General features: G+C 49.3%; 2 protein-coding genes across 2 annotated transcripts; one reads left to right on the top strand and one right to left on the bottom strand.

The window, feature by feature from the left end:
* Positions 1 to 1,481: 1,481 nt before the first annotated feature.
* On the bottom strand, positions 1,482 to 10,501 carry POLR2I (RNA polymerase II subunit I). Its single transcript, XM_077789172.1, has 6 exons — positions 10,424 to 10,501; positions 7,588 to 7,642; positions 6,407 to 6,480; positions 4,815 to 4,889; positions 3,180 to 3,231; positions 1,482 to 1,707 (listed from the first exon to the last, which is right to left on the bottom strand). The coding sequence occupies exons 1-6, from the start codon at positions 10,480 to 10,482 to the stop codon at positions 1,645 to 1,647; spliced, it is 378 nt and encodes a 125-aa protein (XP_077645298.1). The 5' UTR covers positions 10,483 to 10,501; the 3' UTR covers positions 1,482 to 1,644.
* A 364-nt stretch (positions 10,502 to 10,865) lies between these two features.
* On the top strand, positions 10,866 to 20,129 carry TBCB (tubulin folding cofactor B). Its single transcript, XM_077789173.1, has 6 exons — positions 10,866 to 11,182; positions 14,682 to 14,825; positions 14,909 to 15,005; positions 16,452 to 16,643; positions 18,155 to 18,227; positions 19,899 to 20,129. The coding sequence occupies exons 1-6, from the start codon at positions 11,069 to 11,071 to the stop codon at positions 20,014 to 20,016; spliced, it is 738 nt and encodes a 245-aa protein (XP_077645299.1). The 5' UTR covers positions 10,866 to 11,068; the 3' UTR covers positions 20,017 to 20,129.
* Positions 20,130 to 25,138: the final 5,009 nt, after the last annotated feature.

Below are 25,138 nucleotides of genomic sequence, written 5' to 3' on the forward strand. Positions count from 1 at the left end.
TTCCCCAAAAATTCCCCAAAAATTCCCCCAAATTTCCCCAAATTCCCATTTTTTAACACTATATTTGTATAAATGGCACCGTTTTTATTCCCGATTTTTTTTGCTGTTTTTGGGAGAAAATTCCCAAATTTTCCCCCAAAAATTCCCCAAAAAAATCCCAAAAAATTTGGGATTTTTCCCTCCTTTTTTGTCTTATTTAATCCCCTCCCCGTTCCCGGAAAATTTGGGTGGATAGGAATAAAAATTCCCAAAAAATTTTGTGGATTTGAGTTTGGATTTTTAGGGAAAAATGGGAATTTTGGGGGGAAAATCAGAATTCTTTGGGGGAAAATTGGGGTTTTTTTTGGGGAAAAAATGGGAATTTTTTTGGGGAAAATGGGAATTTTGGGGGGGGAAAATGGGAATTTTGGGGGGAAAGGGAATTTTTGGGGAAAGTGGGAATTTTGGGGGGGGAGAAATGGGATTTTTTTGGGATAAATAAAAATTTCTGGGGGAAAAATGGGAATTTTGGGAAGAAATTGGAATTTTTTTGGGGGAAAATGGAAATTTTTGGGGAAAATGGGATTTTTTTGGGAAGAAATGGGAATTTTTGGGGGGAAAATGGGAATTATTTGGGGAAAAACAAGAATTTTGGGAGGGAAATGGGAATTTTTGGGGAAATGGGAATTTTGGGGGGAGAAATTGGATTTTTTTGGGATAAATGAAAATTTCAGGGGGGAAATGGGAATTTTTGGGGGGGAAAATGGGAATTTTTAGTGGAAAAAAATGGGAATTTTGGGGAAAAATGGGATTTTTGGGAAGAAATGGGAATTTTGGGAAGAAATGGGAATTTTTTGGGGGAAAAATGGGAATTTTTAGGGGGAAAAATGGGAATTTTTTGGGGAAAAATGGGAATTTTGGGAAAAATGTAAATCTTGGTAAAAAAAAAGGAAATTTTTTGGGGAAAATGGGAATTTTTTGGGGAAAAAAGTGCGAATTTTTGGGGAAAAATGGGAATTTTGGGGTCTCAGGGATCCTGGCTCATTTTGGGGTCACTTTTGGGGTCATTTTTGGAGTTTTGGGGTCACATTTGAGGCCACTCCAGGGTGATTTTTGGGTTAATTTTTGGAATTTTGGGGTCATTTTTGGGGTCACTTTTAAGATCTTGGGGTCATTTTTGGGGTCACTCCTGGAGTCAAAATGAGGTCAATCCTGGGGTCATTTTTGGTTTAATTTTTGGAGTTTTGGGGTCACTTTTGGGGTCACTTTGGGGTCCCATTTGAGGCCAATCCCGGGGTGATTTTTGGGTTAATTTTTGGAGTTTTGGGGTCACTTTGGTGTCACATTTGAGGCCAATCCCGGGGTCATTTTTGGGTTAATTTTTGAAGTTTTGGGGTCACTTTTGGGGTCACTCCTGGAGTCAAAATGAGGCCACTCCGGGGGTCATTTTTGGGTTAATTTTTGGAGTTTTGGGGTCACTCTTGAAGTCAAAATGAGGCCACTCCGGGGTCATTTTTGGTTTAATTTTTGGAGTTTTGGGGTCACTTTGGGGTCATTTTTGGGGTCATACTTGTGGTCACTTCTTGGGTCACTCCTGGTGTCACTTTTGGGGTCACTTTTGGGGTCCTGGGGTCACTTTGGGGTCCCTTTGGGGTCACTTTGGGGTCACTCGGTCCAGCGGTGGCCGCAGTGGGGGGCGGTGCAGACGTAGTAAAGCCTCATCGCGTCCTGCGAAATTTGGGGCAAATTTGGGGGATTTTGGGCAAATTCCTGCAGAATTTCCAGCCGAAAAAAAAAAAATTCCTTCCCCCCAAAACTCATCAGGACCCACCCCAAAAAATTCTCAAATCCCCCCCCACCCAAAACTTCCCAAAAAAAATCCAAAAAAACCCCAAGATACTCTCTCCGCAGAAAAAATCCAAAATCCCCAAAATCTTCCCAAATTTTCCCCCAAAATTCCCTGGGATCCATCCCCAAAATCCCCCCCAAAAACTCGTAGGATCCTCTCCCCCCCAAAAAAAACCAAATTCCCCAAAACCTCCCCAAAACTCCCCCAAAATTCCCAAAGATTCCTCCCAAAATTCCCTTGGATCCCTCCCAAAAATCCCAAAAAAAATTTCCCCAAAAATCCTAAAATCCCTCCCAAAAAAACCCCAAAACCCCCCAAGATCCTCTCCCCAAAAAAACCCCAAAACCTCCCCAAAATTCTCAAAGATTCCCAAAATCCCCTGAGATTCCAAAAAAAATCCCAAAATCCTCTGGGACCCCGCCCCAAAAAACTCCCAAAAAAACCCCAAAACCCCCCAGGATCCTCTCCCCAAAAAAACCCCAAAAGCTCCCCAAAATTCTCCCAAAATTCCCAAAGATTCCACCCAAAATTACCTGGGACCCATCCACAAAAAACTCCCCCAAAAAACCCCAAAATGCCCAAAAAATTTCCCCCCCAAAACCCCCAGGATCCTCTCCCCAAAAAAACCCCAAAATTCCCCCAAAATTCCTCCCAAAATCCCCTGAGATTCCAAAAAAATCCCAAAATCCTCTGGGACCCCACCCCAAAATCCCAAAAACTCCAGAAAAACCCAAAACCCCTCCCCAAAATCCCCCCAAAAAATCCCCAAAATCCCAAAAAACTCCTCCAAAAAAACCCCAAAATTCACCCAAAAAAATCCCCCCAAAAAACCCCAAAATCCGTCCCCAAAATCCCAAAAAACTCCTCCAAAAAAACCCAAAATCCCCCAAAATCCCCCCCCAAAATCCCAAAAAAAAACCCCAAAGCACCCCAGGAACCGAAGAGTTTTTGGGGTTTTTTGGGAGGATTTTGGGAGAATTTTGGGTTTTTTGAGAAGAATTTTGGATTTTTTGAGAAGAATTTGGGGATTTTTTTAGGAAGAATTTTGGGATTTTTTTAGGAAGAATTTTGGGATTTTTCAGGGAGAATTTTGGGATTTTCTGGGCAGAATTTTGGGATTTTTTGGGCAGAATTTTGGGGATTTCGGAGGTTTGTGATTTTTTGGGAAGAATTTTGGAATTTTTTTGAGAAGAATTTGGGGATTTTTTGGGAAGAATTTGGGGATTTTTTGGGAAGAATTTTGCTATTTTTTAGGATAATTTGGGGGGGGGGTTGTGATTTTTTGGGAGAGTTTTGGGGATTTTTTGGGCAGAATTTGGGGATTTTTGGGAATTTTGGGTGCTGCTCTGACCTCGGCGCGGGCGCTGTGCGACTGGAAGAACACGGCCTCCTTGTGCCCGCACCTGCAGGACACAAAAATGGCCCAAAATGTCCCCAAAATGTCCTGAAATGTCCTGAAATGTCCCCAAATGGTCCTCAAATGTCCCCAAAATGTCCCAAAATATCCCCAAAATGTCCCCAAATGTCCCCAAAATGTCCCAAAATCTCCCAAAATGTCCCCAAATGTCCCCAAACGCCCTCAAATGTCCTCAAAATGTCCCCAAAATGTCCCCAAATGTCCCCAAAATGTCCCAAAATGTCCCCAAATGTCCCCAAAATGTCCCAAAATGTCCCAAAATGTCCCCAAATGTCCCCAAATGTCCCCAGAATGTCCCAAAATGTCCCAAAATGTCCCCAAATGTCCCCAAATGTCCCCAAAATGTCCCAAAATGTCCCAAAATGTCCCCAAATGTCCCCAAATGTCCCCAAAATGTCCCAAAATGTCCCCAGGTGTCCCCAGATGTCCTCAAAATGTCCCAAAATGTCCCCAAAATGTCCCTAAATGTCACCAGGTGTCCCAAAAATGTCCCCAAAATCTCCCCAAATGTCTCCAAAATGTCCCCAAATGTCCCCAAAATGTCCTGAAATGTCCCAAAATGTCCCAAAAATGTCCCTAAATGTCACCAGGTGTCCCAAAAATGTCCCCAAAATGTCCCCAAAATGTCCCCAAATGTCCCCAAATGTCCCTAAATGTCCCCAAAATGTCCCCAGGTGTCCCCAGATGTCCTCAAAATGTCCCCAAAATGTCCTGAAATGTCCCCAAAATGTCCCGAAATGTCCCCAAAATGTCCCCTAAATGTCCCCAAAATCTCCCAAAATGTCCCCAAATGTCCCTAAAATGTCCCCAAATGTCCCAAAATGTCCTGAAATGTCCCCAAAATGTCCCGAAATGTCCCCAAAATGTCCCCTAAATGTCCCCAAAATCTCCCAAAATGTCCCCAAAATGTCCCAAAATCTCCCAAAATCTCCCCAAATGTCCCCAAAATGTCCCAAAATGTCCCCAAATGTCCCCAAATGTCCCTAAATGTCCCCAAAATGTCCCCAGGTGTCCCCAGATGTCCTCAAAATGTCCCCAAATGTCCCCAGATGTCCTCAAAATGTCCCCAAAATGTCCCCAGATGTCCTCAAAATGTCCCCAAAATGTCCTGAAATGTCCCCAAAATCTCCCAAAATGTCCCCAAAATGTCCCCAAATGCCCCCAAATGTCCCCAAAATCTCCCAAAATCTCCCCAAATGTCCCCAGATGTCCCGAAATGTCCCCAAATGTCCCTAAAATGTCCCCCAAATCTCCCCAAATGTCCCCAAAATGTCCCTAAATGTCCCCAGATGTCCCCAAAATGTCCCAAAATGTCACCAGGTGTCCTCAAAATCTCCCCAAATGTCCTCAAAATGTCCCAAAATGTCCCAAAATGTCCCCAAATGTCCCTAAATGTCCCAAAATGTCCCAAAATGTCCCCAAATGTCCCTAAATGTCCCCAAATGTCCCAAAATGTCCCCAAATGTCCTCAAATGTCCCCAGATGTCCCCAAAATGTCCCAAAATGTCCCAAAATCTCCCAAAATCTCCCAAAATCTCCCAAAATGTCCCAGGTGTCCCCAGGGCTGACTTCTGGCAGGGGTGATCCTCGGTGCGGGGCAGGGTCGGGTCCTGTGAGACGTCGGCGATGATCTGAGTCAGCTCGCTGGGGAGAGCCAAAAATTCCCAAAATCAGCCCAAAATTCCAGCCAAAATTCCCAAAAAACCAAAAATCCCCAAAACTCCCCAAAAATACACCCAGAACAACCCAAAATTCCAGCCAAAATTCCCAAAATTTAACCCAAAATTCACCCAAAACTCCACCAGGTGATGATCGGAGTCAGCTCGCTGGGGAGAGCCAAAAATTCCCAAAATCAGCCCAAAATTCCAGCCAAAATTCCCAAAAAACCAAAAATCCCCAAAACTCCCCAAAAATACACCCAGAACAACCCAAAATTCCAGCCAAAATTCCCGAAATTTAACCCAAAATTAACCCAAAACTCCACCAGGTGATGATCGGAGTCAGCTCGCTGGGGAGAGCCAAAAATTCCCAAAATCAGCCCAAAATTCCAGCCAAAATTCCCAAAAAACCAAAAATCCCCAAAACTCCCCCAAAATACACCCAGAATAACCCAAAATTCCAGCCAGAATTCCCAAAATTTAACCCAAAATTAACCCAAAACTCCACCAGGTGATGATCGGAGTCAGCTCGCTGGGGAGAGCCAAAAATTCCCAAAATCAGCCCAAAATTCCCAAAAATCCCAGCCAGAATTCCCAAAATTTTGGGAACATTTTGGGATAATTTTTGGGAACTTTTTGGGGTCATTTTGGGAATATTTTTGGAACAATTTAGGGAAATTTTGGGGATGTTTTGGGGCCATTTTGGGAATATTTTGGGGATATTTTGGGGATATTTTGGGAATTATTTTTGATAATTTTTGGGAATATTTGGGGATGTTTGGGAATATTTTGGGGACGTTTTGTGGATATTTTCACTTATTTTGGGAATAATTTGGGAATATTTTGGGATAATGTTGGGGATATTTTGGGACCATTTTGGGATAATTTTTGGGATATTTTGGGGATATTTTTGGAACAATTTAGGGAAATTTTAGGGATATTTTGGGGATATTTTGGGAACATTTTGGGATAATTTTTGCTGATATTTTGGGGATTTTTTGGAGATATATTGTGGATATTTGGGGAATATTTTGGGGATATTTTGGGATAATTTTTGGGGAGAATTTAGAGCCATTTTGGGATAATTTTTGGGGATATTTTGGGGATTTTTTGGGGATAATTTGGGAATATTTTGGGAACATTTTGGGGATATTTCAAGGATATTTCAGGGATACTTTGGGAATATTTTGTGATAATTTTGGGGCTATTTTGAGGATCATTTTGGAATAATTTGGGAATAATATTTTGGGAATTTTTTGGAGATATATTGCGGATCTTTTGGGGCTATTTTGGCGATAATTTGGGAATATTTTGTGATAATTTTGGGGATAATTTGGGAATATTTTGCGATAATTTTGGCGATAATTTGGGAATATTTTGTGATAATTTTGGGGATAATTTGGGGATAATTTGGGGATATTTTGGGGCTGTTTCAGGATAATTTTGGGATAATTTCTGGGAACATTTTGGGGCCGTTTTGGGGGTTTTTGGGGCCGCTCTCACTCGACTTCGTGCGTGATCTTGTTGACGTAGATGCAGCTGTTGTCGGCCTCCTGCTGATAATCACAGTTCCTGCACTGGGAGAGAAACTGGGATGGACTGGGAGGGACTGGGAGGGACTGGGAGGAAACTGGGAGGGATTGGGAGGGACTGGGAGGGACTGGGAGGGACTGGGAGAACTGGGAGGGAACTGGGAGGGAACTGGGATGGACTCGGAGGGACTGGGAGGGACTGGGAGGGACTGGGATGGACTGGGAGGGAACTGGGATGGACTGGGAGGGAACTGGGAGGAAACTGGGAGGGACTGGGAGGGACTGGGATGGACTGGGAGGGAACTGGGAGGAAACTGGGAGGGACTGGGAGGCACTGGGATGGACTGGGAGGGACTGGGAGGGAACTGGGGGGACTGGGATGGAACTGGGGGGGACTGGGAGGGACTGGGATGGAACTGGGGGGGACTGGGGGGGACTGGGAGGGAACTGGGGGAACTGGGAGGGAACTGGGATGAACTGGGAGGGAACTGGGAGGGACTGGGAGGGAATGGGAGGGACTGGGAGGGAATGGGAGGGACTGGGGGGGACTGGGAGGGACTGGGAGGGATTGGGACGGAACTGGGAGGGAACTGGGAGGGACTGGGAGGGACTGGGAGGGAACTGGGAGGGACTGGGAGGGACTGGGAGGGATTGGGAGGGAACTGGGATGAACTGGGAGGGAACTGGGAGGGACTGGGAGGGACTGGGAGGGAACTGGGAGGGAACTGGGATGGACTGGGATGAACTGGGATGGAACTGGGATGGAACTGGGATGAACTGGGATGGAACTGGGATGGAACTGGGATGAACTGGGAGGGAACTAGGCCAAACTGGGAACAAACTGGGATGGAACTGGGATGAACTGGGAGGGAACTAGGCCAAACTGGGAACAAACTGGGATGAACTGGGATGAACTGGGCCAAACTGGGATGAACTGGGATGGAACTGGGCCAAACTGGGATGAACTGGGATGAACTGGGCCAAACTGGGATGGAACTGGGATGGAATTGGGATGGAACTGGGATGGAATTGGGATGGAACTGGGATGGAACTGGGATGAACTGGGCCGAACTGGGATGAACTGGGATGGAACTGGGATGAACTGGGCCAAACTGGGAGGGCGCAGCCCCAAACTGGTGCCGGGGCACTCACGGCGTAGAGCAGGATCCGGTTCTCCTTGTCCTCCTTGGGGTACAGCATGTTGTTACTGGGCAAACTGGGATTACTGGGAGGCTCCGGCGGGGAACCCCCGCCCTTCCCACCCCCAGAATTCCCAATTTTCTCACCCCAAAAATTCCCAATTTTCTCACCCCAAAAATTCCCCATTGTTCACATCAAAATCCCAATTTTTTTTTCCTCAAAATTCTCAACTTTTCCCCTCAAAATTCTGAATTTTTCCCCTTTAAAATTCGCAACTTTTCTCCTCAAAATTCTCAATTTTTCACCCTCAAAATTTCCAATTTTTCACCCTCAAAATTCCCAATTCTCCCCACAAAATTCCCAGTTTTCGCCTCAAAATTCCCAATTTTTCCCCTAAAAATTCCAAACTGTTCCCCCTCAAAATTTCCGATTTTTCACCTCAAAATTCCCAATTTTTCCCCTCAAAATTCCCAATTTTTCTCCTCGAAATTCCCAATTTTTCACCCTCACAATTCCCAATTTTTCACCCTCACAATTCCCAATTTTTCCCCTCAAAATCCCCAATTTTCCCCCTCACAATTCCCTTTCTATCCCTCATAATTCAGTTTTTTTCCCTCAAAATCCCCAATTTTCTCCCTCACAATTCCCTGTATTTTTCCCCTCACAGTTCCCAATATTTCCCCCTCACAATTCCCGATTTTTCCCCCCCAAAATCCCCAATTTTCCCCCTCACAATTCCCAGGTTTTTTCCCCTCACATTTTCCGTTATTTCCCCCTCACAATTCCCTGTATTTTTCCCCTCACAGTTCCCGATTTTTCCCCTCAAAACCCCCAATTTCCCCCCTCACAATTCCCAGGTTTTTTCCCATCAAAATTCCCGATATTTCCCCCTCAAAATCCCCACCAATTTTCCCCCTCACCATTCCCAATTCTCCCCTCAAAACCCCCAATTTTCCCCCTCACAATTCCCTGTATTTTCCCCCTCACAATCCCCAATTCTTCCCTCAAAATCCCCAATTTTCCCCTCACAATTCCCTGTATTTTCCCCCTCACAATCCCCAATTCTCCCCTCAAAATCCCCAATTTTCTGCCTCACAATTCCCTGTATTTTTCCCCTCACAGTTCCCAATATTTCCCCCTCACAATTCCCAATATTTCCGTCTCAAAATCCCCAATTTTCCCCCTCACAATTCCCTGTATTTTTCCCCTCACAATTCCCAATTTTCCCCTCAAAATCCCAAATTTTCTGCCTCACAATTACCTGTATTTTTCCCCTCACAATTCCCGATTTTCCCCCTCAAAACCCCCAATTTTCCCCCTCACAATTCCCTGTATTTTCGCCTCACAATTCCCGATTTTCCCCCTCAAAACCCCCAATTTTCCCCCTCAAAATTCCCGATATTTCCCCCTCACAATTCCCAATTCTCCCCTCACCATTCCCTGTATTTCCCTCTCACCATTCCCTGTATTCTCCTCTCACCATTCCCTGTATTTCCCCCTCACCATTCCCTGTATTTCCCCCTCACCATTCCCTGTATTTCCCCCTCACCATTCCCTGTATTTCCTTCTCACCATTCCCTGTATTTCCCTCTCACCATTCCCTGTATTTCCTTCTCACAATTCCCTGTATTTCCCCTCACCATTCCCTGTATTTCCCCTCACCATTCCCTGTATTTCCCCCTCACCATTCCCTGTATTTCCCCTCACAATTCCCAGGTTTTTTCCCCTCACAATTCCCTGTATTTCCCCCTCACCATTCCCTGTATTTATTTCCCCCTCACCATTCCCTGTATTTCCTCTCACCATTCCCTGTATTTCCCCTCACCATTCCCTGTATTTCCCCTCACAATTCCCTGTATTTCCCCACTCACAATCCCCAATTTTCCCCTCACAATTCCCAATATTTCCTTCTCAAAATCCCCAATTTTCCCCCTCACCATTCCCTGTATTTCCCCTCACCATTCCCTGTATTTCCCCTCACCATTCCCTGTATTTCCCTCTCACCATTCCCTGTATTTATTTCCCTCTCACCATTCCCTGTATTTCCCCTCACCATTCCCTGTATTTCCCCTCACCATTCCCTGTATTTCCCTCTCACCATTCCCTGTATTTATTTCCCCTCACCATTCCCTGTATTTCCCCTCACCATTCCCTGTATTTCCCTCTCACCATTCCCTGTATTTATTTCCCTCTCACCATTCCCTGTATTTCCCCTCACCATTCCCTGTATTTCCTCTCACCATTCCCTGTATTTCCCCTCACCATTCCCTGTATTTCCCCTCACCATTCCCTGTATTTCCTCTCACCATTCCCTGTATTTCCCCTCACCATTCCCTGTATTTATTTCCCCTCACCATTCCCTGTATTTCCCCCTCACCATTCCCTGTATTTCCCCTCACCATTCCCTGTATTTATTTCCCCTCACCATTCCCTGTATTTCCCCCTCACCATTCCCTGTATTTCCCCTCACCATTCCCTGTATTTATTTCCCTCTCACCATTCCCTGTATTTCCCCTCACCATTCCCTGTATTTCCCCTCACCATTCCCTGTATTTATTTCCCCCTCACCATTCCCTGTATTTCCCCCTCACCATTCCCTGTATTTATTTCCCTCTCACCATTCCCTGTATTTCCCCTCACCATTCCCTGTATTTCCCCTCACCATTCCCTGTATTTATTTCCCCCTCACCATTCCCGCCTTTCCCCTCCCGCCCCTCCCGGGCGCGTTCCCGCTGTTCCCCCCCCAGTTCCCGGTGTTCCCCCGTCTCCCCCATTCCCGGTTCATTCCCGGTTAATTCCCGGTGCATTCCCGGTTCATTCCCGCCCTTTCCCCGCCGTTCCCCCTCACCATTCCTGGCAGAAGCGGATCCCCACGAATCCCGGCTCGTACGCGCCGTCCCCCTCCATGGCCGCGCGGCCACACCCCTTCCCTCTCCCTCCCTCACCCCATTGGTCAACCCACCCGTCCATCATTCAATCCCACCTTCTCATTGGTCAACTCACCCTAGACCCGTCAACGCTTTATTTCTATTGGTCAATCCCATTCACCGCGCCCATTCTTTATCCTATTGCTCCATTCGCTGTTAGACACGCCCCACTCGCCTTCTTATTGGCTAATCCCTTTTCACCCCTCCCTTTCTCTCTTCCTATTGGCCAACCGCCATTTTCCCCACCTTTTCTGCGCCTATTTGTAGTTTTCTCTCCGTCCCGCCTTTCCTCGCTGGCTATTGGTCGGTTTTTAACACGTGACGCCATCCCGCGGCTCCGATTGGCCGCTCCCTCAGCGGTGGCGGCCCGTGAAGGTTCCAGAAGCGGCTCCGGTTCGGGCGGGCCCGGAGCCGTTCGAGGCTCCCGGTTCGGAGTCCCGGGGAGGATCCCGGAGAGGCTCCCGGGGAGCTGCCGGGAGGAGCCCGGCCGTGCCCGGCGCTGCCGGTGCGGTTCCGGTGCGGTTCCGGTGCGGCGGAACCGGCGGGGCCCGGGCGGTACCGGGGCCATGAACGGCGGCGGGGCCGGGCCGGGCCCGGTGTGGCTGGCGGTGAGCAGCTCGCTGAACGCCTTCCGCGCCTGCAAGCGCTTCTCGCCCGCGCTCACCATCGCCGAGCTCAAGGTAGAGGGGCGGCAACCGGGAATGGAGAGCGGGGATGGGGGAACGGGATAGTGGGAGAACGGGATAATGGGATAACGGGGATGGGAATGGGATAATGGGAGAACGGGATAATGGGAGAACGGGAATGGGGATGGGAGAACGGGGATGGGGGAACGGGATAGTGGGAGAACGGGATAATGGGATAACGGGAATGGGAATGGGATAATGGGAGAACGGGATAACGGGATAACGGGGATGGGGATGGGAGAACGGGGATGGGGAACGGGATAATGGGAGAACGGGATAATGGGAGAACGGGAATGGGGATGGGATAATGGGAGAACGGGATAATGGGAGAACGGGAATGGGGATGGGAGAACGGGGATGGGGGAACGGGATAATGGGAGAACGGGATAATGGGAGAACGGGGATGGGAATGGGATAATGGGAGAACGGGATAATGGGAGAACGGGAATGGGGATGGGAGAACGGGGATGGGGGAACGGGATAGTGGGAGAACGGGATAATGGGATAACGGGGATACGGGAATGGGATAATGGGAGAACGGGAATGGGAATGGGCTGGGGTAACGGGAGTGGGAACGGGATAATGGGATAACGGGAATGGGGATGGGAGAACGGGGATGGGGGAACGGGATAATGGGAGAACGGGATAACGGGATAACGGGGATGGGGATGGGAGAACGGGGATGGGGGAATGGGATAGTGGGATAACGGGATAATGGGAGAACGGGGATACGGGAATGGGATAATGGGAGAACGGGAATGGGAATGGGCTGGGGTAACGGGAGTGGGAACGGGATAATGGGATAACGGGAATGGGGATGGGGACCGGGGATGGGGGAACGGGAGCGGGAGAACGGGATAATGGGATAACGGGGATGGGAATGGGCTGGGATAATGGGAGAACGGGATAATGGGATAACGGGGATGGGAATGGGCTGGGATAACGGGAGTGGGAACGGGATAATGGGATAACGGGAGTGGGAGAACGGGGATGAGGGAATGGGAGCGGGAGAACGGGATAATGGGATAACGGGAATGGGAATGGGCTGGGATAATGGGAGCGGGATAACGGGATAGTGGGGTAATGGGATAACGGGATTGGGAATGGGCTGGGATAACTGGAGCGGGATAATGGGATAACGGGAATGGGAATGGGCTGGGGTAACGGGAGTGGGAACGGGATAGTGGGATAACGGGAATGGGAATGGGGACCAGGGATGGGGTAACGGGAGTGGGAACGGGATAATGGGATAACGGGAATGGGAATGGGGACCGGGGATGGGGGAACGGGAGCGGGAGAACGGGATAATGGGATAACGGGAACCGGGAATGGGCTGGGGTAATGGGAGCGGGATAACGGGATAGTGGGATAACGGGGATGGGAATGGGCTGGGATAATGGGAGTGGGATAACGGGATAGTGGGATAACGGGGATGGGAATGGGCTGGGGTAACGGGAGCGGGATAACGGGAACGGGAATGGGGTATTGGGATAATGGGAATGGGATAACGGGGGTGGGAACGGGATAATGGGATAACGGCGGTGGGAATGGGAGAACGGGGATGGGGGAACGGGATAGTGGGAGAATGGGAATGGGAATGGGATAACGGGGGTGGGAACGGGATAATGGGATAACGGGAACCGGGATGGGATAAGGGCTGGGGTAACGGGAGCAGGATAATGGGAACTGGACCGGGATAATGGGATAACGGGAATGGGAATGGGAGTGGGAGCGGGATAACGGGAACGGGAATGGGAATGGGCTGGGATAATGGGAATTGGACCGGGACAAAGGAACTGGGACAGTGGGAATGGGACCGGGATAACGGGAATGGGATAATGGGATAATGGGAATAGGATGGGGAGAACGGGAATGGGATGCAGAGAATGGGAATGAGAACGGAACAGGGACAGTGGGAATGGGACCAGGATAATGGGAACGGGACCAGGATAATGGGAATGGGAATGGGCTGGGATAGTGGGAATTGGACCGGGATAAGGGAACCGGGACAGTGGGAATGGGACTGGGATAACAGGAACAGGACCAGGATAATGGGATAATGGGAATGGGATGGACTGGGATAAGGGGACTGGGATAATGGGAATGGGATGGGCTGGGATAAGGGGACTGGGATAACAGGAATGGGATGGGGAGAACAGGAACGGGACCGGATAAGGGAACCGGGATAATGGGAATGGGGTTGGGATAACGGGAACGGGACCGGGATAACGGGAACGGGACCAGGAACGGGCTGGGATAACGGGAACGGGATGGGGAGGATGGGAACCAGACCAGGATAACGGGAATGGAATGGGGAGAATGGGTCCCCAGTGTCCCCAGTGCCACTCCCAGTGTCCCCAGTGTCCCCAGTGCCACTCCCAGTGTCCCCAGTGTCCCCAGTGACATTCCCAATGTCCTCAGTGCCACTCCTGAAGCCACTCCCAATGTCCCCTGTGCCATCCCACAGTGTCCCCAGTGCCACCCCCAGTGTCCCCATTGTGCACGGTGACATTCCCAATGTCCCCACTGTTCCCAGTACCACTCCCAGTGTCCCCATTGCCACTCCCAGTGTCCCCAGTGCCATCCCCAGTGTCCCCAGTGCCAACCCTGGTGTCCCCAGTGTCCCCAGTGCCACTCCCAGCATCACTCCCAGTGTCCCCAGTGCCATCCCCAATGTCCCCAGTGCCACTCCCAGTGTCCCCAGTGTCCCCAATGTCCCCTCCCAGTGCAAACTGGAGCTGCTGGTGGCTCCCCCATGTCCTGCATGGAGCTGGAGCTGTTCGGCGCCGAGGACGAGCCCTTGGGGACACAGCCCTGGGAACGTCCCAGTGCCACTCCTGGTGTCCCCAGTGCCACTCCCAGTGTCCCCAGTGTCCCCAGTGTCCCCAGTGTCCCCATTCCCTGTCCCCAGTGCAAACTGGAGCTGGTGGTGGGCTCCCCAGCCTCCTGCATGGAGCTGGAGCTGTTCGGCGCCGAGGACGAGCCCTTGGGGACACTGCCCTGGGAACGTCCCAGTGCCACTCCTGGTGTCCCCAATGCCACTCCCAGTGTCCCCAGTGTCCCCAGTGTCCCCAATGTCCCCTCCCAGTGCAAACTGGAGCTGGTGGTGGGCTCCCCGGCCTCCTGCATGGAGCTGGAGCTGTTCGGCACCGAGGACAAGCCCTTGGGTACACAGCCCTGGGAATGTCCCAGTGCCACTCCTGGTGTCCCAGATGCCACTCCCAGTGTCCCCAGTGTCCCCAGTGCCACTCCCAGTGTCCCCAGTGCCACTCCCAGTGTCCCCAGTGTCCCCAATGTCCCCTCCCAGTGCAAACTGGAGCTGGTGGTGGGCTCCCCGGCCTCCTGCATGGAGCTGGAGCTGTTCGGCACCGAGGACAAGCCCTTGGGGACACTGCCCTGGGAACGTCCCAGTGCCACTCCTGGTGTCCCCAGTGTCCCCAGTGCCACTCCCAGTGTCCCCAGTGTCCCCAGTGTCCCCAATGTCCCCTCCCAGTGCAAACTGGAGCTGGTGGTGGGCTCCCCGGCCTCCTGCATGGAGCTGGAGCTGTTCGGCGCCGAGGACGAGCCCTTGGGGACGCTGGACTGTGACGAGGCCCTGCTGGGCTCCTACCCCGTCACCGACGGCTGCCGCGTGCACGTGGGTGTCCCCAACGTCCCCTCCCCGTGTCCCCAGGGTGGCGGCGGCCCCGCTGAGGGACGGTGCCACCCCCCCGGCCGCAGGTGACCGACCGGAGCGGGGCTCGGGCCGGGCAGTTCGAGGACGTGACGCAGGTGGCCAAGTACGAGATGGCCGAGAGCGATTACGACAAGAGGACAGGTGGCCTTGGGGACAGCGGGGACAGCGGGGGGGTTGGGGACATCGGGGGGGGTTGGGGACATTGGGGGGTTGGGGACATTGGGGGGGTTGGGGACATTGGGGGGGTTGGGGGGTTTGGGGACATTGGGGGGTTTGGGGACAGCGAGGACATTGGGGGGTTTGGGGACATTGAGGGGATTGGGGATATTGGGAACATTGGAGGGTTTGGGGACATTGTGGAGGGTTGGGGATATTGGGGACACTGAGGAGTTTGGGGACATTGGGGACATTGAGGGTTTGGGGACATTGGGGGGTTTGGGGACATTGGGGACACTGAGGGGTTTGGGGACATTGGGGACATTGAGGGATTGGGGACATTGGAGATATTGGGGATATCGGGGGGTTTGGGGACATCGGGGACACTGAGGGTTTGGGGATATTGGGGACATTGGGGGGTTTGGGGATATTGGGGGGTTGGGGACATTGGGGACATCAAGAGACATTGAGGGGGTTGGGGACATTGGGGGGCTTGGGGACATTGGGGACATTGAGGTTTTGGTGACACTGGGGACTGGGGACATTGAGGAGTTGGGGACGTGAGGGGACATTTAAGGGGTTGGGGACATTGAGGACATTGAGGGGTTTGGGACACTGGTGGGCGTTGGGGACATTGGGGCTGTTGGGGACATTGGGGACATGAAGGGGTTGGGGACATCAGGAGACATTGAGGGGTTTGGGGACATTGGGGGGGTTGGGGACATTGGGGGGGTTGGGGACATTGGGGGTTTGGGGATGTTGGGGAAGGGGAACAGGAATGGGATCAGGAGTGGCACCAGCGTGTCCCTGTCCCCAAAGTGCCACCCCCAGTGTCCCCGGTGTCCCCACAGAGTCCCTGCGCTCCTGGGGCTGCTGGGACCAGGAACGGGATGGGGACCGGGAATAGGATCAGGAATGGGAACGGGAATGGAAACAGGAGTGGGAATGGGAACGGGAGCGTGAACGGAACGGGAATGGGAACGGGAGTGGCACCAGCGTGTCCCTGTCCCCAAAGTGCCACCCCTGGTGTCCCCGGTGTCCCCATGGAGTCCCTGCGCTCCTGGGGCTGCTGGGACCGGGAGCGGGAGCAGGAATGGGAACAGGAATGGGAACGGGAGTGGGAATGGGAACGGGAACGTGAACGGAACGGGAATGGGAACGGGAGTGGGAATGGGAACGGAAGGGGAATGGGAATGGAAACGGGAGTGGCACCAAAGCGTCCCTGTCCCCAAAGTGCCACCCCTGGTGTCCCCGGTGTCCCCATGGAGTCCCTGCGCTCCTGGGGCTGCTGGGACCGGGAACGGGAGCAGGAATGGGAACAGGAATGGGAACGGGAATGGGAACGGAATGGGAACGGGAATGGGAATGGGAGTGGCACCAGCGTGTCCCTGTCCCCAAGTGCCACCCCCGGTGTCCCCTGGTGTCCCCTAGAGTCGATGCGCTCGTTCCTGCGGCAGCGCTCGTGGGGCCGCTGGGACCGGGAGCGGGAGGCACAGCGGCAGCGGGAGCGGGAGCAGCGGCGGGCGCAGGAGGCGGCGGCGGCGGCGGCGCTCCCGCTCGGCGCCCGCTGCGAGGTGCGAGTGCCCGGCCAGCCCTGCCGGAGGGGCACCATCGCCTTCGTGGGTGCGTGTGCCCGCCGTGCCGCCTCGGTGCCACCTCGGTGTCACCTCCTGTCCCCTCTTTATCCCCTCCATGTCCTCTCTGTGTTCCCTTTGTCGCCTCTGTGTCCCATCTGTGTCCCCCTCCTGTCCCATCAATGTCCCATCAATTTGTCCTCTCCAGGACCCCCCAAAATCCCCCCCAAAACACATCCAGGACCCCTAAACCCCCCAAAACCACTCTAGAACCCGCCAAAATACCCCAAAAACACCAAAAATCTCCCCAAACCCCTCCAGGAGCCCCCAAAATCCCCCCCAAACACCTCCAGGAGCCCCCAAAATCCCCCCCAAACCCCTTCAGGACCCCAAAAACACCCCAAAACTCCCCAAAACCACTCTAGAACCCGCCAAAATACCCCAAAAACACCAAAAATCTCCCCAAACCCCTCCAGGACCCCCCAAAACACATCCAGGACCCTTCAAAACACCCCAAAACCCCCCGAAACCACTCTAGGACCTGCCAAAATACCCCCAAAACACCAAAAATCTCCCCAAACCCCTCCAGGAGCCCCCAAAATCCCCCCAAACCCCTCCAGGACCCCCCAAAACACATCCAGGACCCTTCAAAACACCCCAAAACCCCCCAAAACCAGTCTAGGACCCGCCAAAATACCCCGAAAACACCCAAAAATCCCCACAAACCCCTCCAGGAGCCCCCAAAATCCCCCCAAAACTCCCCCAAAATACCCCCAAACCCCTCCAGGACCCTTCAAAACACCCCAAAATCTCCCCAAACCCCTCCAGGACCCCTCAAAACACCCCAAAATCCTCCTAAAACCCCTCCACGACCCCTTCAGGACCCCCCCAAAATGCCCCAAAATTCCCCCAAACCCCTCCAGGATCCCTCAAACCACCCCAAAATCTCTCCAAACCCCTCCAGGACCCCCCTCAAACCCCTCCAGGACCCCCCAAAACCCCCCCAAATCCCTCCAGGAGCCCCAAAACACTCCAAAAGCCCCCCACACCCCTCCAGGACCCCCCGAAATCCCCCCAAATCCCTCCAGGACCCCTCAAAACCCCCCAAAACTCCCCCAAAACCCCTCCAGGACCCCCCCAAAACTCCCCCAAAATCCCCCCAAACCCCTCCAGGACCCCCCAAAATCCCCCCAGACCCCCCAGGACTCCCCCAAACCCCTCCAGGACCCCCCAAAATCCCCTCCAAACCCCTCCAGGACCCCCCAAAATCCCCCCAAACCCCTCCAGGACCCCCCGAAATCCCCCCAGACCCCCCAAAATCCCCTCCAAACCCCTCCAGGACCCCCCAAAATCCCCCCAAACCTCTCCAGGACCCCCCAAAATCCCCCCAGACCCCCCCAGGACCCCCCCAAATCCCTCCAGGACCCCCCAAAATCCCCCCAAACCCCTCCAGGACCCCCCAAAATCCCCCCAAACCCCTCCAGGACCCCCCAAAATCCCCTCCAAACCCCTCCAGGACCCCCTCAAGCCCCCCCCTTGGTGCTTTTTTTGCCCCCCAAGGTGAGACTGATTTCAAGCCGGGATTTTGGGTGGGGGTCCGCTACGACGAGCCACTGGGCAAGCACGATGGCAGGTGAGGGGGGCTTGGGGGGTCTTGGAGGGATTTTGGGGGGTCCTGGAGGGATTTTGGGGGTCCTGGAGGGATTTTGGAGGGTCCTTGAGGGGTCCTGGAGGGGTTTGGGGGGTCCTGGAGGGATTTTGGGGAGTCCTGGAGGGATTTTTGGGGGATTTTGGGAAGTTTTGAGGGGTTCTGGAAGGGCTTGGGGGGATTTTTGGGGTCCTGGAGGGGTTTGGGGGGATTTTGGGGGGTCCTGGAGGGATTTTTGGGGGGTCCTGGAGTAGTTTGGGGGTCCTGGAGGGGATTTGGGGGTGTCCTAGATTCTCTCCTTATCTCCCCCTTATCTCTCCCCAAATTTCTTATCTGTCTCCCTTATCTCTCATCCCTTATATCCCCCAAATCTCTAATCTCTCATCTTTCGTCTCTGATCTCTTATCTCAGTCCCTTATCTCCCCAAATCCCTCATCTCTTCTCTCTCATCCCTTGTCTCCCCTTATCCCTCTCATCCCTTATCTCCCCAAATCCCAAATCCCTTATCCCTTATCTCTTATCTCCCCAAATCCCAAATCCCAAATCCCTTATCTCCCCAAATCCCAAATCCCAAATCCCTTATCTCTTATCTCCCCAAATCCCAAATCCTAAATCCCTTATCTCCCCAAATCCCAAATCCCAAATCCCTTATCTCCCCAAATCCCAAATCCCTTATCCCTTATCTCTTATCTCCCCAAATCCCAAATCCCAAATCCCTTATCTCCCCAAATCCCAAATCCCAAATCCCTTATCTCATCTCCCCAAATCCCAAATCCCAAATCCCTTATCTCTTATCTCCCCAAATCCCAAATCCCTTATCTCTTATCTCCCCAAATCCCAAATCCCTTATCCCTTATCTCCCCAAATCCCAAATCCCAAATCCCTTATCTCCCCAAATCCCAAATCCCAATCCCAAATCCCAATCCCAAATCCCTTATCTCTTATCCCTTATCTCTTATCTCCCCAAATCCCAAATCCCAAATCCCTTATCTCCCCAAATCCCAATCCCAAATCCCTTATCTCTCATCTCTCATCCCTTATCTCCCCAAATCCCTTATTTCTTATCTCTTATCTCCCCAAATCCCAAATCCCTTATCTCTTATCTCTTATCTCCCCAAATCCCAATCCCAAATCCCAATCCCTTATCTCTTATCTCTTATCTCTTATCTCCCCAAATCCCAATCCCAAATCCCAAATCCCAATCCCAAATCTCAAATCCCTTATCTCTTATCTCTTATCTCCCCAAATCCCAAATCCCAAATCCCTTATCTCCCCAAATCCCAAATCCCAATCCCTTATCTCTTATCCCTTATCTCTTATCTCCCCTTATCCCAAATCCCTTATCTCTTATCTCCCCAAATCCCTTATCTCTTATCCCTTATCTCTCATCTCTCATCCCTTATCTCCCCAAATCCCAAATCCCTTATCTCTTATCTCCCCAAATCCCAAATCCCTTATCTCCCCAAATCCCAAATCCCTTATCTCTTATCTCCCCAAATCCCAAATCCCAAATCCCTTATCTCCCCAAATCCCAAATCCCAATCCCTTATCTCTTATCCCTTATCTCTTATCTCCCCAAATCCCAAATCCCAAATCCCAAATCCCAAATCCCAATCCCAATCCCTTATCTCTTATCCCTTATCTCTTATCTCCCAGCGTGGGCGGGCGCCGTTACTTCGAGTGTGCCCCGAACTTCGGCGCCTTCGTGAAGCCGCAGAGCGTCCGGCCCGGCGACTTCCCGCCGGAGAGCGACGGCCTGGAGCAGGAGCTGTGAGGGCCCCGAGTCCCGGAATTCCCAAAATTCCCAAAAAACTGTCTCCCCGGAATCCCCGGCCTCGCCGCGGCTTTTCCCGCTTTTTTTGGGGGAACAAAGCGCCCGAAATTCGCCGTTCTCGCCTCGTTTTTCTGGCAGGGGAAGTGACCCGAAATTCCCTCCAGGATCCCCAAAATTCCCTCCAAGATTCCTGAAATTCCCAAAATTCCCTCCAGGATCCCCAAAATTCCCGCAGGGATTCCTGAAATTCCCAAAATTCCCTCCAGGATCCCCAAAATTCCCGCAGGGATTCCTGAAATTCCCAAAATTCCCTCCAGGATCCCCAAAATTCCCGCAGGGATTCCTGAAATTCCCGAAATTCCCTCCAGGATCCCCAAAATTCCCGCAGGGATTCCCAAAACTCTCCAACATCCCAAAATGATCCCAAAATTCCTCCTGGGATCCCAAAATTATCCCAAAATTCCCACAGGGATTCCTGAAATTCCCAAAATTTCTCCCCAGGATCCCAAAATTCCCTCCAGGATCACAAAATGATCCCAAAATTCCTCCCAGGATTCCCAAAATTTCATCAGGATCCCAAAATTCTGCCAGGGTCCCAAAACGATCCCAAAATTCCACCCAGGATTCCCAAAATGATCCCAAAATTCCCCCCGGGATTCCCAAAATTCCCAAAATGATCCCAAAATTCCCCCCGGGATTCCCGAAATTCCCAAAATGATCCCAAAATTCCTGCAGGGATTCCTAAAAATTTCTTCAGGATCCCAAAATTCCCTCCAGGATCCCAAAATGATCCCAAAAATTCCCTCCAGGAATTCCCAAAATTCCTCCCCAGGATTCCCAAAATTCCTCATGGGATTCCCAAAATTCCTCCTAGGATCCCAAAATTCCCTCCAGGATTCCTAAAATGATCCCAAAATTCCCTCCAAGATCCCAAAATGATCCCAAAATTCCCAAAATGGACCCAAAATTCCCTCCAGGATTCCCAAAATTCCTGCAGGGATTCCCAAAATACCCAAAATTCCTCCCAAGATTCCCAAAATTCCTCCAGGATTCCCAAAATTTCTTCAGGATCCCAAAATTCCTGCAGGGATTCCCAAAATTCCTCCCAGGATTCCCGAAATGATCCCAAAATTCCCTCCTGGGTTCTTCTGCCAGGGTCCCAAAATGATCCCAAAATTCCCTTCAGAATCCCAAAATTCCTCCCAAAATTCCCCCTAAGATTCCCAAAATTCCTACTAGGATTCCAAAATTCCTCCCAAAAATCCTCCCAAGATCCCAAAATTCTCCCAAAATTCCTCCAGAATCCCAAATTTCCTCCCAAAATTCCTCCTGGCTCCCTGAAATTCCCCAAATTCGCTCAGGATTCCCAAAATTCCTTCCAGGATCCCAAAATGCTCCCAAAATTCCTCTCAGAATCCCAAAATTCCCCCTAAGATTCCCAAAATTCCTCCTGGATCCCCAAAATTCCCGCAGGGATTCCCAAAATTCCTCCCAGGATCCCAACATTTTCCCAAAATCTCCCTCAGAATCCCAAAATTCCTCCCAAAATTCCCCGCAAGATTCCCAAAATTCCTCCCAAGGACCCAAAATTTTCCCAAAATTCCTCCTGGATCCCCAAAATTCCCTCAGGATTCCCAAAATTCCTCCCAGGATCCCAAAATTTTCCCAAAATTCCCCCTAAGATCCCCAAAATTCCCTCAGGATTCCCAAAATTCCTCCCGAGATTCCCAAAATGATCCCAAAATTCCTCCTGGATCCCCGAAATTCCCAAAATTCCTCCCGGAATTCTCGTCCCTGCCCCGCGTTGGGCGCCCAGAGTGGGTGTGGCTTCGCCGGGGGGCGTGGCCCCGCCGTGGACCAATCAGAGCGCTCCTGAAGGGGGCCGGCCAATCACGAGCCAGCCCCGCCCCAAAAAGGCGCCAAAAGGTGAAAAATTCGGAATTTTGGGGAGAACGGCGCCGGCCAATCAGAGCGCAGGGATCCGGGGGAGGGGCGGGGCCGCAGTGATTGACGGGCGGCTCGGCCAATGGGGTGGCAGGGGAGGGGCTGAGGGGCGGGGCTTGGGTGGGGATGGGTTCATGAATATTAATGAGGGCGGGAGGGGCGTGGCCAAAGGGGGCGTGGCCGGGTGGGGGAGGGGCCCTAATTAAATCTCAATTAATTCCCAATTAATCCCAGTTAAATCCCAGTTAAATTCCAATTAATCCCAGTTCGATCCCAATTAAATCCCAGTTTAATTCCAATTAAATCCCAGTTTAATTCCAATTAAATCCCAGCTCGATCCCAATTAATTCCCAGTTCGATCCCAATTAATTCCCAGTTTGATCCCAATTAAATCCCAGTTTAATTCTAATTAAATCCGAATGAAATCCCAGTTTGATCCCAATTAAATGTGAATAAAATCCCAGTTTGGTCCCAATTAAATCCCAGTTTAATTCTAATTAAATCTCAATTTTTTTGTAATTAAATCCCAGTTTAATTCTAATTAAATCCCAGCTCGATCCCAATTAATTCCCAATTAATCCCAGTTAAATCCCAGTTTAATTCCAATTAAATCCCAGTCCAATCCCAATTAAATCCCAGTTTAATTCTAATTAAATCCGAATGAAATCCCAGTTTGATCCCAATTAAATGCGAATAAAATCCCAGTTTGGTCTCAATTAAATCCCAATTAAATCCCAGTTTAATTCAAATTAAATCTCCATTTTTTTCTAATTAAATCCCAGCTCGATCCCAATTAATTCCCAATTAATCCCAGTTAAATCCCAGTTTAATTTTAATTAAATCCCAGTTCGATCCAAATTAAATCCCAGTTTGATCCCAATTAAATCCCAGTTTAATTCTAATTAAATCTGAATTAAATCCCAGTTTGATCCCAATTAAATGTGAATAAAATCCCAGTTTGGTCCCAATTAAATCCCAGTTTAATTCTAATTAAATCTCCATTTTTTTGTAATTAAATCCCAGTTTAATTCTAATTAAATCCCAGCTCGATCCCAATTAATTCCCAATTAATCCCAGTTAAATCCCAGTTTAATTCCAATTAAATCCCAGTCCAATCCCAATTAAATCCCAGTTTAATTCTAATTAAATCCGAATTAAATCCCAGTTTGATCCCAATTAAATCCCAGTTCGATCCCAATTAAATCCCAGTTTAATTCTAATTAAATCCGAATTAAATCCCAGTTTGATCCCAATTAAATGCGAATAAAATCCCAGTTTGGTCCCAATTAAATCCCAGTTTAATTCTAATTAAATCTCCATTTTTTTCTAATTAAATCCCAGTTTAATTTTAATTAAATACCAGTTTGATCCAAATTAAATCCCAGTTTAATTCTAATTAAATCCCAGTCTGATCCCAGTTTAATCCAAATTAAATCCCATTTTTTTCCAATTAAATCCCACTTTAATCCAAATTAAATCCCATTTTTTTCCAATTAAATCCCACTTTAATCCAAATTAAATCCCATTTTTTTCCCAATTAAACCCCACTTTAATCCCAATTAAATCCCATTTTTTCCCACTCAAATCCCAATTCCCGTTTTCCAAGGAAAAATAAATGTCCGCAGCCGCCTGCTTTTATTTTTAATTCTCTTTTTTTGTTGTTTTTTTCTCATTTTTTCACCTTTTTTTTTCCTCTTTTTCCTCTTCCTTCCATCTTTATTTTCCCGGCAATTCCCGGCGCTTTCCTCATGCACGAAATCCCGAAAAAAATCCCGGGAAAAGCCCCAAAAATTCCCAAAAAATCCCCAAAAAATCCCCAAAAAACGGCCTCAAACCCAGCGGAAATTCCTGAAAAATTCAAATTTTTTTGCCGGGATTTTCCTAAAAAATCCCAAAAATTCCCCCTGGGAGGCCCCAAAATTCCGGAATAAAAAAATTCCCGGGATTTTTCCAACGGGTTGGGCGGAAATTCCAAATTTTTGGTGTTTTTTTTTTTTTTTTCGGAATTAATTTTTATTTATATTTTTTTTCCCGACAATAATTTACGGCGGCTCCGAAATTTTCCGTTTTCCATCCGTTTCCTTGGGATGATCCCAAAAAAAGATTGAAATAAAACGGGGAAAAAAAAACTAAATTAAAAAATCCTAAAATCCACAGGAAAAAAAACGAAAAAATCCCCCAAAAAAACCCCAAAATTCAGAATTTTGGCCCCAAAAACATGGCAGGAAAAGGAGGGAAAATGGCCCTGAAATTTTCCTTTTTTCCTGTTTTTTTTTTTGGGAAAAATGGCTCCAAATTCCCAGGTTTTGATGGATTTTCCTTCGATTTTCCCCTCCCGGCAACGAAATTCCCTCAAAAGGCTCCTGCAGCTGAAAAATCCGATTTTTTCAGGGAAAAATCGCAAATTTTGGGGAAAAAAAATTGAATTTTTTTACATTTTTTCCCCCATTTTTCCACCTGTTTTTAATCTATAAATTCCTCAGAATCTCCAGCAGAAAAATCAGATTTTTTCAGGGAAAAATCGCAAATTTTGGGGAAAAAAATTGAATTTTTTTACATTTTTTCCCCCATTTTTTCACCTTTTTTTTGTCTATAAATTCCCCAAAATCTCCAGCGGAAAAATTAGACTTTTCCAGTGGAAAAATCTCAAATTTTTGGGAAAAAAATTGAAATTTTAAAAATTCTTTCCCAATTTTTCCACCTTTTTTTTTTCCCCCTATAAATTCCCCAAAATCTCCAGCTGAAAAATTGGATTTTTCCATAGAAAAAAACCTCAAATTTTGGGGGAAAAAAATGATTTTTTTTCCATTTTTTCCCAATTTTCCCACCTTTTTTCATCTATAAACCCCCCAAAATCTCCAGATGCAAAATTGGATTTTTCCATGGAAAAAACTCAAATTTTGGGGAAAAAAATTTAATTTTTTTTACATTTTTTTCCCCATTTTTCCACCTTTTTTTTTGTGTCAAAATCCCCCAAAAGCTCCACGGATTTTTCTATGGAAAAATCTCAAATTTTTGGGAAAAAAATTGAATTTTTTTACATTTTTATCCCATTTTTCCACCTTTTTTCATCTATAAACCCCCCAAAATCTCCAGCTGAAAAATCAGATTTTTCCATAGAAAAAACCTCAAATTTGGGGGGAAAAAATAATTTTTTTTTCAATTTTTTTCCCAAATT

Source organism: Lonchura striata, chromosome 31 (assembly GCF_046129695.1).
Source record: "Lonchura striata isolate bLonStr1 chromosome 31, bLonStr1.mat, whole genome shotgun sequence".
Lineage (NCBI taxonomy): Eukaryota > Metazoa > Chordata > Aves > Passeriformes > Estrildidae > Lonchura > Lonchura striata.

Excerpts from the sequence above, each read along its gene's own strand:
- POLR2I (XM_077789172.1), bottom strand. The coding sequence starts at position 10,482 with ATGGAGGGGGACGGCGCGTACGAGCCGGGATTCGTGGGGATCCGCTTC. Across the intron at positions 6,481-7,587 it reads ACCGGATCCTGCTCTACGCC|TGCAGGAACTGTGATTATCA; the intron begins GTGAGTGCCCCG and ends TTTCTCTCCCAG. Across the intron at positions 3,232-4,814 it reads GAGGATCACCCCTGCCAGAA|GTGCGGGCACAAGGAGGCCG; the intron begins GTCAGCCCTGGG and ends TGTGTCCTGCAG.
- TBCB (XM_077789173.1), top strand. The coding sequence starts at position 11,069 with ATGAACGGCGGCGGGGCCGGGCCGGGCCCGGTGTGGCTGGCGGTGAGC. Across the intron at positions 11,183-14,681 it reads TCACCATCGCCGAGCTCAAG|TGCAAACTGGAGCTGGTGGT; the intron begins GTAGAGGGGCGG and ends GTCCCCTCCCAG. Across the intron at positions 18,228-19,898 it reads CTGGGCAAGCACGATGGCAG|CGTGGGCGGGCGCCGTTACT; the intron begins GTGAGGGGGGCT and ends CTTATCTCCCAG.